Genomic DNA, 16,751 nt, shown 5'->3' with positions numbered 1-16,751 from the left:
AAGAAAAAAAAAGAAAGAAAATTGAATAGATGGACCTGCTAACAGATTGAAATAGGGCTGAAATTACTTCGTTTTCCCCCAGAAGTCAGTCTATGTAGCGCTTTATAGTCCATAAACTAAGCCGGTGGTGAGACTTGTATTCTTGAAGAGCGAGGTTGGCCCAGTTGGGCGGGGCTCAGTGAAACAGCTCTGTTCTCCACTAGATGGCGCTGCCAGCCTACTGGGGTGGATTGTTGCAGGGCTTGTAGATATGTATGCACATGCGCGGGAGCAGTAAGATGGCGTCATCCAGATACCCAGTCTCTAGTATGGGAATTTTTCTCTCAGATCAGCAATCGCACACCCATCCTCTGTCTTCAGCTTTCGTCCGCTCCTCGCTTCTTCACTGTCCGTGACCAAGCCCCAGGCAGTACCTCTCTCCCGAGTTTTATCTCAGATGAGGCTGTTTTCCCTGGCCCCTTACTTCTGAAGGACTGCGGCTTTGACCCTTTCCACCCCTCTGCGGGAGGGTCTCACCGAGCAATGGCCGAATGCCGGCTGTACCCAGGAACTCCTGCTGGACCCTGCTGCTGCTGGTACCCCGAGACTACAGCCAGGTGCCAGCCTGCCCCAGAAAAAGTTTGCGAGATAGTGTAGCAGCAGCTTTTCAGGGACTGTGGAAAATCACAACACACATCTGTCACCAGGCTTCACCCTTAATGGCCTTGTTCCAGCACCAGCGAATGTGGCCGCCTTCTGGGGTCTGCTGGGACCAGGTGGCTTCAACAGTCTCTACCAAATGTCCTTCCAGCAGTGGAACCATTTTTCCCCGTGTGGCCCGAGAACCTCCCAGACCCCACTCTCTTCCTGGGGATTCACCTTTCCCACCAGAGCACCGCCAGGTATGGAGCTGCAGAGTTGCAGCCTTTACGCTCCCCTTGTTTACAGTCCTAATGGAATTTAAACCCTCTCCTTTCTCCTTTCTCCCTTTTTAGTTTAGTCCCTGCGGCTATTTCCAATTTTCCACTTTCTCTCCAGCTGCTTTTGGGGAGGGGTGCTTTTCCCATATTCTCCCCTGACCAAGTCTCTGTCCTCGCTCTGCCTGCAAAGGCGACTCCCTGCCTGCCACCGGCTTCTCTCTCCCCAGGTTTACCTCTCTGTGCCACGTACCTGCTGAATTCTGTGGCTCAGGTTGTGCAGATTGTTGTGTTAATCCTCCAATCATTTTTCTAGGCGTGTTGGACGGTTTGGTGTTGGTCTGTCTATATTTCATGGATGTGAGACATAAAAAACTTCCATGGTGTTCCGCCATCTTGGCTCCTTCCCATGACTTTTTCATTTTATAACTGGAAGTCTATACTTCTTGTACTAATTCATTAAGTAATTAATTAAGAGAGGGGGGTGTGGGGAGAGAGAGAATCCCAAGTAGGCTCCACGCTCAGCATGGAGACTGACATGACCCTGGGATCATGACCTGAGCTGAAATTAAGAGTTGGACGCTCAAATGACTGAGCCATCCAGGTGCCCATGGAAGTCTGTACTTCTTGATTATCTTCCCCTATTTCGCCACCACACCAAACTTCCCTCTGGCAACCATCAACTTGTTCTCTGTGTCTTTGAGTCTGGGTTTTACTTTATTTGTTTTGTATTTTAGATTTCACATAAAACTGAAATCATACAGTATTTGTCTTTCTCTGTCTTATTTCAATTAGCATCAATATCCTTGAGGTTGATCCATGTTGTCACAAATGGCCAGATTTCATTCTTTTTTTCTGGCTGAGTAGAATTCCAATATATATCTTCTATATCTTCTTTATGCATGCATCCAATGATGGACACTTAGGTTGTTTCCATATCTTAGTATTATAAATAACGCTGTTATGAACACAGGGGTACACCTATCTTTTCATATTAGTGTTTCATATTCTTCAGATAGATATCCAGTAGTAGAACTGCTGGATCATGTGGTAGTTCTCTTTTTAGTTTTTTGAGAAACTTCCACACTGTTTTCCCTAGTAGCTGCACCAATTTACATTCCTACCAACAGTTCACATCCTCACCGATACTTGATTACTTCTATCTTTCTGATTCTAGCCATTCTGACAGTTGTGAGGTGATATCTCCTTGTGGTTTTGATTTGCATTTCTCTGATGATTCGTGATTTTGAACATATTTTCATGTGTCTGTTGGCCATCTGTATGTCTTCTTTGGAAAATATTCTTTGGAAAATATTCAGATATTCTGCCCATTAAAAAAGTTTTTTTTAATTATGGTTTTTTTTAAAGTTTATTTATTTATTTTGTAAGAGAGAGAGAGATATAACAAGTGAGGGAGGGGGAAGGAGAGAGAGAATCCCAAGCAGGCTCCATGCTCTACACTGTGCCTGACATGGGGCTCCATCTCATGATTACAAGATCATGCCTTGAGCTGAAATCAAGAGTTGGATGCTTAACTGACTGAGCCACCCAGGTGCCCTCTGCCCATTTTTTTTAAATTGGATTTTTAAAGTTGTTATTGAGTTGTAGGAGTTATTTATATATTTTGGATATTAACCCCTTATTGGATATATGATGTGCAAATATTTTCTCTCTTTTGGTAGATTGCCTTGTCATGCAGAAAGCTTTTGGTTTGATATAGTCCTGTGTGTTAGTTTTGCTTTTGTTTTCCTTTTCTTTGGAGTTAGATCCAGAAACACATCGTTAAGACCAATGTCAAGGAGCTTTCTGCTTATGTTGTCTTCCATGAGTTTTATGGTTTCAGGTCTTGCATTCAAGTTTCTAATCCATTAAAACAAAATTTTTTTTAAATTTTATTTCTCTTTGAGAGAGAGAGACAGAATCTGAAGCAGGCTCCAGGCTCCTAGCTGTCAGAACACAGCCCGATGTGGGGCTCAAACTCATGACCTGAGCCGAAGTGGGATGCTTAACTGACTGAGTCACCCAAGCACCCCTGTTTTCATCCATTTTGAGTTAATTTTTGTATATGATGTAAGATAGTGGTCCAGTTCCATTCTTTCACATGTAGCTGTCCATTGATTGAGGAGACTGCCCTTTCCCACTGTATATTCTTGTCTCCTTTGTTGTAAATTAATTGACTATATAATCCTGTTTTTATGCCAATACCACATTGTTTTGATTGCTTTAGGTTTGCAATATAATTTGAAACCAGGCAGTGTGATACCTCTAGTTTTGTTCTTTTTTCTCAAGATTGTCTTAGTTATTCTGGGTCTTTTGTGGTTCCATATAAATTTGAGAATTATTTGTCCTATATCTGTGAAATATGCCATTGGAATTTTGATAGGGGTTATACTGAATCTCATTGGTTTGGGTTTTTATGGGCATTTTAACACTATTCATTCTTCTAATCTATGAGCACAAGATATCTGCATTTATTATTTCTTCAAGTTGTTTAGTCAATGTCTTATAGTTTTCAGTGTACATATTTTTTTACCTCCTTGGTTAAATTTATTCGTAGGTGTTTTATTCTTTTTGTTGTGATCATATGGAATTATTTTCTTGATTTCTCTGATAGTTTGTTTTAGTGTATAGAAACACTACAGATTTTGTATATTAATTTTACATACTGAAACTTTCTTAAATACATTTAATAGTTCTAATAGTTTTTTGGTGGTCTTTAGGGTTTTCTATATATAGTACCATGTCATCTGCAAATAGTGATGGTTTTTCTTCTTCCTCTCCAGTTTGCCTCTTATTTCTTTTTCTTGCCTAATAACTGTAGCTAAGAGTTCCAATATTATATTGAATAAAAGTGGGCATACTTGTCTTGCTCCTGATTTTAGAGAAAAAGCTTTCAGCTTTCACCACTGAGTCTGATGTTAACTGTAGGCTTGTCATATATAGCCTTAATTATGTTGAGGTACTTTCCCTCCATACCCATTTCATCAAGAGATTTTATCAATAAATTGATGTAGAATTTTGTCAAGTGCTTTTTCTGCATCTGTTGGGATGATCATATGGTTTTATCTTTATTAAAAAATTTTTTTTAAAGTTTATTTTTGAGAGACAGACATAGCATGAGTGGGGGAGGGGCAGAGAGAGAGGAAGACAAAGAATCCAAAGCAGGCTCCATGGGGCTTGAACTTATGAACTGTGAGATCATGACCTGAGCTGAAGTTGGATGCTTAACCAACTGAGCCACCCACGTGCCCCTTATCTTTCATTATTTTAATGTGGTGTATCATATTGATTGATCTGTATATGTAAAACTGTCCTTACATCCCTGGAATAAATCCCACTCGATCATGGTGTATAATTCATTTAATGTTTTGTTGAATTCAGTTTGCCAATGTTTTGTTGAGAATTTTTACTTCTATGTTTATCAGGGATATTGGCCTATAATTTTTCTTTTCTTTTCTACAACTCTGGGCTTTGTTTTCTTTTTCTAATTCCTTTAGGTATGAAGTTAAATAGTTTCTTGTTTCTTGAGATAGGTTATACTGCTATGAACTCCCATCTTAGAACTGCTTTGGCTGTATCCTGTTGATTTTAGTATGTCATATTTCTGTTTTCATTTGTTTCTAGGTATCTTTAAATTTTTCCTTCGATTTATTCTATGATCCCATAGTTATTCAACAACATGTTGTTTTATCTCCATGTATTTGTAGTTATTTCAGTTTTCTTCTTGTATTGAATTCTAGTTTCATACCACTGTGGTCAGAAAAGATGCTTAATATTATTTCAGTCTTCTTGAATTTATTGAGACTTGTTTTTAGCCTACCATGGGATTTATCATGGAGGATGTTTCATGTGCATTTAAGAAGAATATAAATTCTGCTGCTTTTGGATGGAATGTTCTAAATATATCTATTAAGTCCATCTGGTCTAATGTGTTAAGGCCAATGTTTCCCTATTGATTTTCTGTCTGGATGATTTAGCCATTGATGTAAGTGGGGTGTTAAAGTCTTCTACTATTATCTTATTGCTGTCAGTTTCTTCAAGTCTATTAATATTGGCTTTACTTTAGTAGTATGTTGGATGCATATATATTTATAAATGTTATATCTTCTGACTGGATTGACTCCTTTATCATTACGTAGTGCTCCTTTTTGTCTTTCATTACATTCTTTGTTTAAAGTATATTGTGTCTGATATGAGTATACATACAGCAGATTTCTTTTTATTTCCATTTGCATGAAATGTCTTTTTCCCACCCTTCACTTTCAGTCTGTGTGTGTCTTCTGACGTGAGTCTCTTGTGTGCAGTATATAGATGTGACTTGTTTTTCTTTTTTCTTAATCCATGCAGACACTCCACATTGATTGGAGAATTTGGTATGTTTACAATTAAATTAATTATTGATAAGTGTGTACTTATTGCCATTTTGTTAATTGTTTCTGGCTGTTTTTATAGTTCCTCTCTGTTTCTTTCTTCTCTTTTTCTCTTTCCTTATATTTTGATGAATTTCTTTAGTGTTGTGTTTACATTCCTTTCTCATTTTTGTATGTATGTATTTACTTTCAGGTTTTGCTTTGTGGTTACCATGAGGTGCACACATGTCATCTTATGTCTATGACAGTCTATTTTAAGTTGATAGCAACTTAAATTTGAACACATTCTAAAACTACATTTTTACTCCTCTTTCCCTACTTTATTATATTTTTAAAGTTTTTTTTCACGTTTATATTTGAGAAGAGAGAGATAAAGCATGAGCAGGGGGAGGAGAGAGAAAGAGGGAGACACAGAATCTGAAACAGGCTACAGGCTTTGAGCTGTCAGCACAGAGCCCAATGTGGGGCTCGAACTCACGGACCGCGAGATCATGACCTGAGCTGAAGTCAGATGCTTAACTGACTGAGCCACCCAGGCACCCCGTCCCTACTTTATATTTTTGATATCACATTTTACATGTTTTTATTTTACGTATCTCTTAACTAATTATTATGGTTTTAGTTCATTTTACTACTTTATAAGTGATCAATCCACTACCTTTGCTTTATATTTACCTGTTCCAGTGAGGGTTTTTTTTTTTTTTCCTTTGGTATGTTTTCTTGTTATTAGTTAGTGCCATTTCTTTTCAGCTAAATGAAATCCCTTTGACATTTCTTGTAATGCCAGTTTAGGAGAGATGTACTTCTTTAGCTTTTGCTTATGTGGCATACTTATCTCCTTCAATTCTGAATGATACTATTGCTGAGTATTTCTTGGTTGGAATTTTTTTTTTTCTTTCAACATTTTGACTATGTCAGGCCACTTCCTTCTGGTCTGTAAAGTTTCTGCTGAGAAATCTATTGAGAGCTTTATGGGGTGTCCCCTATACATAACAATTTGTTTTTCTCTTGCTTCTTTAAGTTCTTTATTTGAATGTTTGACATTTTAATTATAATGTGTCGTGATGTGGATCTCTGTTTGTCTTATTTGGAACTCTCTGGGCTTCCTGGAGCTGGATATCTGTTTCCTTCCTTAGGTTAGGGAGTTTTTCAGCCATTATTTCTTCAAGTAATTTTTCTGTCCCATTTTATCTCTCTTCTTTTGGGACCTCCTATAATGTGTATGTTATTCTACTTGATGTTGGTCTCTTAAGTGGTCTTCATTTTTTAAAATTCTTTTTTTCTTTTGTTGCTCTGTTGGGATGAGTTTTATTGCTTTGTCTTCCAGCTTGCTGATGTGTTCTGTTTCATCCGTTTGCTCTTGAACCCCTCAAATGTATTTTTCAGTTCAGTTATTGTGTTTTTCAGCTCTGTGACTTCTGTTTAGTATTTTCTTATAATTTCTCTCTCTTAGTTCAAGTTCTCACCTTATTCATTCATTCTTCTGAGTTTGGTGAGCATCTTAATGACCATTACTTTGAATTCTTTATCAGGTAGATTACTTATCTCTGTATCATTAAGGTCTTTTCATGAGGTTTAGTGTTGTTTTTTCATTTGGAACATATTTCTTTGTTTTCTCATTTTGCTTGACTCTGTGTTTGTTTAGGCAAAACAGCTATTTCTCTCAGTCTTGAAGGAGTGGCCTTGTGTAAGTGATGAATGTTCTTGTTCACCCTTTCCCTAGCTCTTGGTTGTTTCTCAAAACTTTGTGGTTGTCTAAACTGCCTGATTTATTCTTTGTATGTCCCAGCTGTTAAGGGTGTGTTAAAACCTGTCAGTGTTCCAAGGGAAGGAATTTCATTTAGCACCTAGTTTAAGGCTGATTGGAAGCCAGACCCTCAGGCAGCAGCTGTAAAAGTATGCAAATATATACAGTCCTGAGGGGCTGCAATTGGAAACCTAGTTGGCCTTCAGACAAGGTGATCTAGAAGTGTCTCCCAGATGAGAGTTGCAAAAACTGGGGCTCCAGACAAGCTCCTTTCTGGGAGGTCTTGTCAAGCTATAGCAAGACCAAGAGGGTGTGCAGGGATTGTATATCCCTGCTTGTGTTCCCTGGGAGTGCCTCCTTAGCCTCTAGATGTGTAGGAAAACTGAAGCCTGTACTTTAGGCTGAAGCTCCAGAATAAGGAGATAGGCCTTTTTCACAGGAAGATTGTGTATTTTAGTCTGCTATCTGTGCAGTACCTTGGGGGGTGGTGGCCTACCAATAACTTGTCTTTCTAATCATTACATTCCAGTGGCACTCAGGAACAGCAGCGTCTTGGCCACCAGGGTCAGGTGATCAAAGGTGTCCCCTGTGTAGATGCTTCCCATGCACACTGAAATTATGCCGGTTTTCTATATCAACAATTATAATTGGGTCTGTTAAATCAATATATGAGAAATGCAGAGAGGCCTTATAATAAGCCTCTTCATGTGTAGATTCCATGGGTATCTTACAATAAACCTCTGGGATGCCTTATAATATGAAGCAACTAAAATCTAGTTTCAGAACATGAGGGAAAAGATGGGATATTGGGTATTGGAAACCCCACAAAATATCCAAATCTTAGTTTATGGATGAAACTCTTAATCTATCATACTTGTTGACAAATTATAAAATGTACTGGCTCAAATTTCATTAAAAAAGTTTTTTCCTCTTCCCATTTTCTGAGGGTGGCATGATTGAAAGTGAGTGAAATATCAGAGGAGACTAAAAATCTCCAAACCAGGTCTTGAAGTCAGAGTAGTATTAACCAGGGAGTGTTGCTGTCCTCTGAAGCCAGTGCTTCCTGGTGTAGGCTCCTGGAACATCCTGGATAGCCTGACATTCCCCTCACTCTCTTTGAATTCTGAAGATGTTGCCAGAGAGAAGAGGAGCTAGGGAGAGAAAAGGAGAAGGATGTGGGATAAAGTATAAAATACACTTTTGGAAGAAAGCAAGTAGCAATTCCTTTGACAGCGTTTTTACTCAGCTTTAACTTTTAGTAAGCTTTTTAAGCAGCCTGATGGTGCCTGAGTTTCTACCATTAAAGCTGCATTCATTTGGCTTAAGATTTCGATAAGACTCTTAAAGTGGAAATACCTCTGGGACTCATATGCCTAATGAGCAAGGAGTAGCAAACCAATGACATTGACCATAGGAAGTGGTGGGACTCTGGCAAATTGGAGAATACATGCCTGTCCATGGGGACAGCCTCTGTTTGGCTCGGCCAGCTGCTCATAGGCAGGAGTATGGGATCTTATGATATTTTCAAAAGCTAGTAATCAGTATTTTTATGAGAAATTTCATGATTTTTAAATTGTTAGCAACTAATTCCACATTGAACACACACACACACACACACACACACACACACACGCACACACACAGAAGGCCAAACAAAACACATTTGTGGGCTGGATGCTGTCCATGGGTCACCAGTTAGCAACTTTTGTTTTGGACTTTACTGTTCACTGGACCCCCCCCCCCCCCCCCCCCCCCCGTGAAATAATTTATCGCATCCTTTGCCGGTACAGAACAGAGGGAAGGAGAGAAGAAATGTAGGACCATTCACACAGAGCTGTGAGTGAACAGAGAGGAGATGAGCGGTGAGGGGAAAGAAAACAGCAGTGAAGGCTTCATTATTCTGAGTGGACTGACCATGGGTCACCAAGCCCCATAGTAGATATGCTGCTTTTCCAACAGCTGAATATAAAAGAACAAGTCAAATCCTACTATTTCTGGATGCTGTTAATTCCAAACCTTTTAAGTCATTCTTTACATATGGAACTTATAAAATAGTGTAAAAATCATTTTCATGGGTAATGTGCAGTATACCTGACAGAGAAGTAAGCTCATAATACTTAGTCACATAATACAAATAAAAACTACAGACAGTCAATTGTTTCCTAATCATTGATTAAACCGATCTCTAAAGACTTTCTTATGATTGTTTGTTATATGTAAGAAATAATATTATATTATATTACATTATATTTTATAACACATAATTTTAGCTTGTTTAGATGGACTTTTAGCCAAGCTCTGAACATGGGATTTCATGGTGTTGCACTGAACCTGCTCACAAACCTGAGGTGGACAGCAAATGGGATCATCCCTCCACCCACCATGGGTTGGTATATGTTTCCATTTCTCTATGGGCTTATTGAAATATCTCCTTCCTACTTCCTCCAAAGGACAGCCTTTTCTGCCTCAGGCAGAAATAGAAATATAGACCACGATGATGGAGACTTACCAGATGTGCACAAGAAGCTGCCATCCAGTGCTGGAGAGGACCGAGCCTTGCTGCTGGGCTTTGCAATGATGGGCTTCTCAGTCCTCATGTTCTTCTTGCTTGGAATTACCATCCTAAAGCCTTTCATGCTCAGGTAAGAAACATAGAAAGGAGACCCAGAATTTTCAATTCGGATCAGATCCAAGCATAGTGGTAGAGAAGAGGAAGCTGGCTTTGGCCTCTTCAGCCCTCCTGACCAGTGTCTAAGGGATGATAGAATCACCTGTTTCGTTATCAGTGCTGGGAGGCAGTTGGGTGTAGAGAAAGGTGTGGTAACAAAGTGGAAGATACTCCTTTACCACTCCCCCTTGTCAATTTGAAAAGTACTTCCAACAGCTGATCCATAAATTAGATATGCATGGAAGGAATAAATTCTTCCTTTAACAAGCAGATATCATAGGGAAAGGTTAATTTAAGTCTTCTATGTGAACACAATAAAAGTTATTTAACTCTGAGTTTTTTGAGTTTGACAATATCTACCTAGCACATAGTAGTTGGTCAATAAGTGTTTCTTCCCTTTTGTTTTATTCATTATTAAATATAGCAAATAACAGTTACCATTTATTAAATATATACTATATGCCAAAATATACTATATTTTATCCTATTTAAATCTATAGCAAACCTATCATGGTAGCATTATTTTATCATTTTCATTTTATTTTTTTATTTTTATTTTTTAATGTTTATTTTCGAGAGGAAGAGAGAGACCACGAGCAGGGAAGGGGCAGAGAGGTGGGGAGACAGAGAACCCCAAGCAGGCTCTATACTGTCAGCACAGAGCCTGATGTGGGGCTTGATCTCAGGAACTGTGAGATTATGACATGAGCTGAGACCAAGAGTCTGATGTTTAACTAACTGAGCCACCCAGGCGCCCCTTAATTTTCATTTTATAAATGAGAAAGCTGAGGCTCAGTCCAAGTAACTTGCCCAAGGTCACCTAGCCAGTAAAGAACTTGCCTGTCATTTTGATATAAGACTCCTGGTCTCCTAATACTTAAATGAAGTTTGTAGCAATGGGGGTGGGGGATGGGAGGTTTCATTAGGGCAGGGGAGGAGCTGTTTAATTTTGGAGGATGCCTTTTACAACATGGGGTACTTTGAGGGAGGGCAGTATTGGGTAGGGGGACAGCAAGGGGCACTTTCCCTTTTGTTAGCCAAAGAGTGATAGAAGGCCCAGGGAGAATAGGGAGAGGGAGGCCTAGGAGTTAAGAAAAAGGATCACAGAATAGGAAGTAGGTGTCCTGCTTTTGTTATTTATCAGATTCATCTCCTGCCATTCCTAAGTTACTATTAGGGCAATAGTGTGGAGGTCACCATCACTACAGAACACAGCGCCACTATTAGAAGCATTCAGGATAATTTTCCCTCTGGTATTATCACCATGTTCTGCTTCTCATCATCCAGCTTACTTTTATTTAGTAGACACCAGGAAACTTATATGTGGTTATACTTCCTTCATTGCTTTGGCTGCTAGGAAGCTCAGAGCGAAATTTGTGGCCCAGTTCTCATAACTGTAGGGGATCTTATGGTTTTCAGTTTACGTGCTTTACCTTACTCTTGACTTCTAGCTTTCTACCTTCCTTTTTCTATTACTCCATTATATGTAGAGAGATATCTATCTATTGCCTATCTCTGTCTACCTACCTACCTACCTACCTTCCTACCTACCTGATCATCTATCCTTCCTTCTATCCATCCATCCATCCATCCATCCACCCATCCAATCATCAATCTAGCTGCATTACACATACCTATGTAAGCTGAATAAATTTGTGTGTGTGTGTGTGTGTGTGTGTGTGAGTGTGTGCGCATGCATGTGTGTGCATGTGCATGAGTGCTTGTGTGCAGGTCCAGGTCAGATTATTTTCTAAAATGTGATAATTTGTGAGATGTTTTGAGGATACCTTCTGCAACCTGACACCAAACTGTTGCTCGTATTTAAATTTTACTTTGCTAAGCATTTCTGGAAATTGTTTGCTTAAAGTAATTGAGTGCTTAAGAGTGGTGAGTTCTCATCTGTCTCTTGCCTCGTGATTTTGTGCCACCTCAGAGAGTGGTTTTGCTCCATGGAAGATGGCCTGCTCCCACGCCCTTCGACCATCATCTCTCAATCAAATGATGGATTTTGTCTATTTGTAGACAAATAGACACACAGTGCTGTTGAAAGAACATGCTCATGTTTCCAGCTCTAAATACATGCCTGGTTCCAGGTGCCTGGGTGTCTCCGTTGGTTAAGCATCTGACTCTTGATTTCAACTCAGGTCATGATGGTGCGGTTTATGAGATCGAGCCCCACATTGGGCTATGTACTGACAGTGCAGAGCCTGCTTGGGAGTCTCTCTTTCTCCCTCTCTCTCTGCCCTTCCCTTTCTCTCTCTTTCAAAAAATAAATAAGTAGACTTTAAATATGTCCCTGGCTCTCCCTGAGAGAACTGGCCTGACCCTTGTGCACAGGAAGAAATATACTGCTCTCCATAATGGAGCTTTCTGAAATCTTCAAGGAAGGTTCCAACCACACTCAGTTCAGCATTTGATTAGGATTCAGAGAGCCTAAGTTCTGACACAGACAAATGGGCAACTCTAAAGAATTATTTTAAGATGCCTAGTCTAAATAAGTACAGAATTTAATTTTGTGGAAAAGCAGCTGGTGTTAAACCTGTGAAAGAACCTTATTTTTCATATTTGTATTTTCACTTGCCCAACATTTTATTTATAAAATTTATAAAATATATATAAAATATATTTATTTAAAAAATCCAATGATTTTTTAATGCCCTGGGCCTTGAGATTATTTTAAACTGCACTGTGTCTCAAGTTTATTATATTAATACAGAAAAATGTTTACTTATGGCCAAAGATCTTAACAGGAGAGCAGTATGAATCCAGATAAATGAGGCTTTTCAAACATTCTAGACTTTAGAATTTGCTAATCTGACTTCTTGTGTTGAGGTCACCAGGAAATAAGGTCAGGGACCCACCTGGGTGTGAGTGTGAGGGCCCCCAGGAATGGACCTGTACATTGTCAAGCATTTCTTCTTACCCTACTTTACTTTATCTAGGACTTGTTCTCTAACAATTTCATACATATTTGTCTTTTCAACACCACCACAAAATTTTCGTGGGCAGGAATTTTGTCTACCACTTCTCATGGCACCTAGAACATTCTGTGCATGTAGTATGTGTGCAAATACACAAGGAATGTTTTCCAAATCAAACTTTCATTCAGTACAACATGTATTGAGCCTCTATGTGGGAGGCATGGTGCTTCTTGCTTTAAGGAACATGAAGATGAATAGGACATAGCCCCTCACCTCAAGGAACCTACTGACAGTGAAAACATGGTAAGTTTTCTGAGACATTCCTTCTATGATTTGTATTTGCCTCTTTGGAAGTAGAATGAGTAAATGGAATTGTACCTTGTTACTAGAATTCTACATTGACTAAGGGTCACATTGACTGTGGTTGGAACCTTCCAAAGGCACATTTTCATCAGGACGGGCCAATGGGTGCATCTTGAGATGATAAGGAATGGAAGAGGATAAGATTTCTGAGTATGTGGTTACAGTAATATTTGTCAAAGCATGGTTCGCCAAATACCTGCATCTTAAATACTGCTGAATATACAGATTCCTGGATTTCAACTCAGATCAACTAAATCCAAATCTCTGGGTGTGAAGCCTTAGAATCCACAAATACTTCACTCTTAAACTCGCTCAGGTGATTCTGAAGTTTGAAAACCATTGCTCTAAGGGTTGGTGTAGTAAGAAATATGCCAAGGGGGTCATAACTGAGAAGAAACTTAGCAATATGCTGTTGTTTCTCTCCTATCTCAATGTTCCCTAATCATTATGTACCTTCTGTAATGGTTCCACATTCCCTGGAAATAGACACGTCTTGGGTTATCACATTACAACTATAAAAGTAAATTTTCTAGAGGGTGAAGATCATTTATCTTTTGCAATTGAAGTATTCAGAGAGAAGAGTCGAACTGTACTACCATCCACACTCATATCACGGACGACTGGATGGACTGCGCTTTCCCCTGTGGTGTAGGCTGCCGAGGCCGGGGCGAGTACCCATGTCTTCAGGTGTTTGTGAACGTCACCCATTCAGGTCAGAAAGCTCTCCTACATTATAATGAAGAGGCTGTCCAGATAAATTCCAAGGTAATTTCAAGTTCATGTAATTAAAGAGTTCTCATTACAGCTGCCCTTCCATGCCAGACTGTCCCCTGCAGAGTGCAGTACCCAGGACCATCTCTGGCAGTAAACCCGTTTCCTTCCAGTGAACACCCCTACAGTGGTCAGATCGGGATAAATGAAGCTAAAGGCATTCTTGGAGGAAAAATGGGGGTTACAGAATGGAAAGGAATCATGCCAATTTCACACACTGGTGTCTGGAATTTACAGGCTGAGCCAGTGGACAGAGTCATTTGTAGGCAGTTTTACTTGTGGAAGCCCAACTCCCCATTGTATCAAAAATGTTAAAATGTACTCAACCCATCTTACATCAAGTAAGCAATTTTTCTTATCAAAATAAATGTAAAAATTATTATAATTTTGATTTTATACATTTCTTGATTGGTTCATATGATGTATAGTGCACATTCTCACCTAACTATGAAAGTTAGGTTGTATCAGATTAGTTGACATACTATGCTTTGTTGTCTTTACTTACTTAGGCACTTAATCAATCTGATGATCTCGGTTTTCTATTTTGGATGCAATAGTTTTTAAGGCCTCAAACATTTTTGTAGACCCTAAGCACAGTGCCTCGAGTGTCTAGTGGATATGCTAAAAAATCTCAGGCATTTTTCAAAAAAAAATCACCAGCTGACATATCCCTTCTTCACTGGTTCTGCCACCCAGGAACCAAAGCCCATGTAGGACCCCTCTCCATGGGCCTAGGGCAAAGGCTTCAACATGCTATCCTTTAGGTAAAGATTTTACTGTAGGAAATCAAGACAAAGATGATAGAGGCATTAATAGGTGTTGAGAACACATAGTGAGCTCAGCAGATATTTGTTGAATGGACAAAGACCAAGGGGGCCTGCATGGTCCTTATGAAGCTGGTCACTGCCTCTTCTGAAATATTTGTATTCTAAGAATCCCTTTCCACATTTCTACATAGTGCCTGGAAATGGCCATATCACTCTGTGCCCTCCTGCCCACACTTCCCCATGAGCTTTACAACAGCTTCCATTAGCTTCTGAGATTGCAACTCTCCATGAATAGCTTCAGTCTGAAGCTCTTTCAGAATGAAAACTGTTGTTTAAATGCTTGGTTTGGGGGACAGTGCCTTCATCTTTCTTCTTCTTCCATATTCCTAGTGCTTTTACACACCCAAGTGTCACCGAGATAGGAATGATTTGCTCAACAGTGTGCTGGACATAAAGGAATTCTTTGATCACAAAAACGGGACTCCCTTTTCATGCTTCTACAGTCCAGACAGCCAATCTGAAGATGTCATTCTCATAAAAAAGTACGACCAGATGGTTATCTTTCACTGTTTATTTTGGCCTTCACTGACTCTGCTAGGGGGTGCCCTGATTGTTGGCATGGTGAGATTAACACAGTACCTGTCCCTGCTGTGTGAAAAATACAGCGCTGCACTCAGAGATGAGGTAGGTGGCAAAGTACCTTATATGGAACAGCATCGATTCAAACTGTGGAGTTTGGGGAGGGACAAAGAAAGGGGCAGAAAGATCTTAAGACAGTGGCCAGATTAAAGTCCTGGCCTTCAGATACCTGCAATTTTTTCACCTGTGGACCTAATGACGCCTGCTCGCAAACTAACCACGTAGAGGCAATTCAAACTAAGTACATTTCTTTTGGGAAACATTTTTAAAAAGCCTCACTATGTATTCCATTTATTCTATGCATACATACAAACTCACCATCTTTTTTCTACCCCACATTTCTTTCCACATGAGCCAAGGAAGTGCTTTTTGTCTCCACATGGCGAAATGAGCTCACAGTAGCTGTGCTTTATCTAATTTCAGCTCTAGCCGAACTTGTCCGCGTGGAAGTAAATGATGGAGGGTATCTAACCTATTGAGTACTGAACAGCCAGCCTAGGTCTATGCAACACAGTTTACATCAAAACATTTCCCAAAAAAGTGCTTAGTGAAGAACAGGTCATTCACTGTTAGGAAGATAATAATCTTGTAATTTCAAAAAAATGTGGGCCGACCATTTTGCTTCACCATTCATGATAAAGGAAAGCTGCTCCTAGCAAATGGCACTGAGTTTAGAGTTCTCTGTACTTAACCTTGCCATGTACCATGTAATTTTTCTTTCAGCAACATTCTCCTAGTTAATTATGCTTTCCATAAGCTCATTTTCTTCTTTGTGCACATTCTGGTGGGGGTGGGAGAGATGGCCAGAAACGTGAAGTAGGGAGAAGCTGTATTGGATGGAATTTAACATTCATCTCAGATAATCTGCAATTGTAGAAAAGTCCCACGTGGACAGTCAGCAAACATCTGTACTTTAATGACTCAACCCTGGTTATTAACTAATGAATGTCACAAGGCTCTCCCAACAAGTGCTTTCCAGAATAAGCTGAATTGGGAATTGAAAACATGTATTTGTTCTGAAAACCAATGTGCCTCAAAGCATCTCTTCAATTTTACTAAAAAAGTTTTACATCATGGTCCACAGAAAGAATGAGACTTTGAAGCAACTTTTATATGCAGATGTAATTAAAACAGAAATTTTGATTCCAAGTAAATATTATGCCTTTTAGCAGTTAATTTCAAATCACAAATTACTGAAGAGACTGAATGATTAAATAGAGCAATATTGACTTGACAAGTAATGAACAATTTTGGTACTTTCTCCTCCTCCTAGTGTGGAATAGTAGAAAACACATGTGTTTCAGAGGATTTATTTGAATTCATAGGTCATAACTACAGCTTTTCAGATACGTATCCCCTGGAAGTTCAGCTGAACTGAAATGAAGGTTCAAGCCTCTCTCTTCTCATTTATAAAATGGGGATAATCTCTTCCTTCATGGGGTAAAGGAAGAGACAAGGTAGAGTATATAAAACACCTTAGTTTCTTGCACCTAGTAAAAGTGCTCAAAAAATGTTAGATAAATTTTTTTTGCTAAGTTTCAATATTCAGTCAGCCTCTTTTGGGTATGTATCCAAAGGAAACGGAATCAGTATCTCCAAGAGACATCTG

At 39.3% G+C, this 16,751-nt stretch overlaps 1 protein-coding gene across 2 annotated transcripts in view; it reads left to right on the top strand.

The window, feature by feature from the left end:
* The window catches only part of KCNMB3 (potassium calcium-activated channel subfamily M regulatory beta subunit 3), a 30,504-nt gene that overhangs the window by 11,999 nt on the left and 1,754 nt on the right, over positions 1 to 16,751 (top strand). Inside the window, exons 2-4 of one of the 2 annotated variants that reach the window (XM_047875534.1) lie at positions 9,464 to 9,655; positions 13,532 to 13,730; positions 14,894 to 15,362. In XM_047875534.1, the coding sequence (XP_047731490.1) occupies positions 9,464 to 9,655; positions 13,532 to 13,730; positions 14,894 to 15,292 (790 nt within the window). In that variant the 3' untranslated portion in view covers positions 15,293 to 15,362. Of the gene's footprint in view, positions 1 to 9,463; positions 9,656 to 13,531; positions 13,731 to 14,893; positions 15,363 to 16,751 lie in introns of those variants that run through there. The other variant, XM_047875535.1, reaches the window with a different exon arrangement.

This window comes from Prionailurus viverrinus, chromosome C2 (assembly GCF_022837055.1).
Source record: "Prionailurus viverrinus isolate Anna chromosome C2, UM_Priviv_1.0, whole genome shotgun sequence".
Lineage (NCBI taxonomy): Eukaryota > Metazoa > Chordata > Mammalia > Carnivora > Felidae > Prionailurus > Prionailurus viverrinus.
Note: the sequence above shows the minus strand (reverse complement) of the source record. Positions and strands in the feature narration are given on the sequence as shown.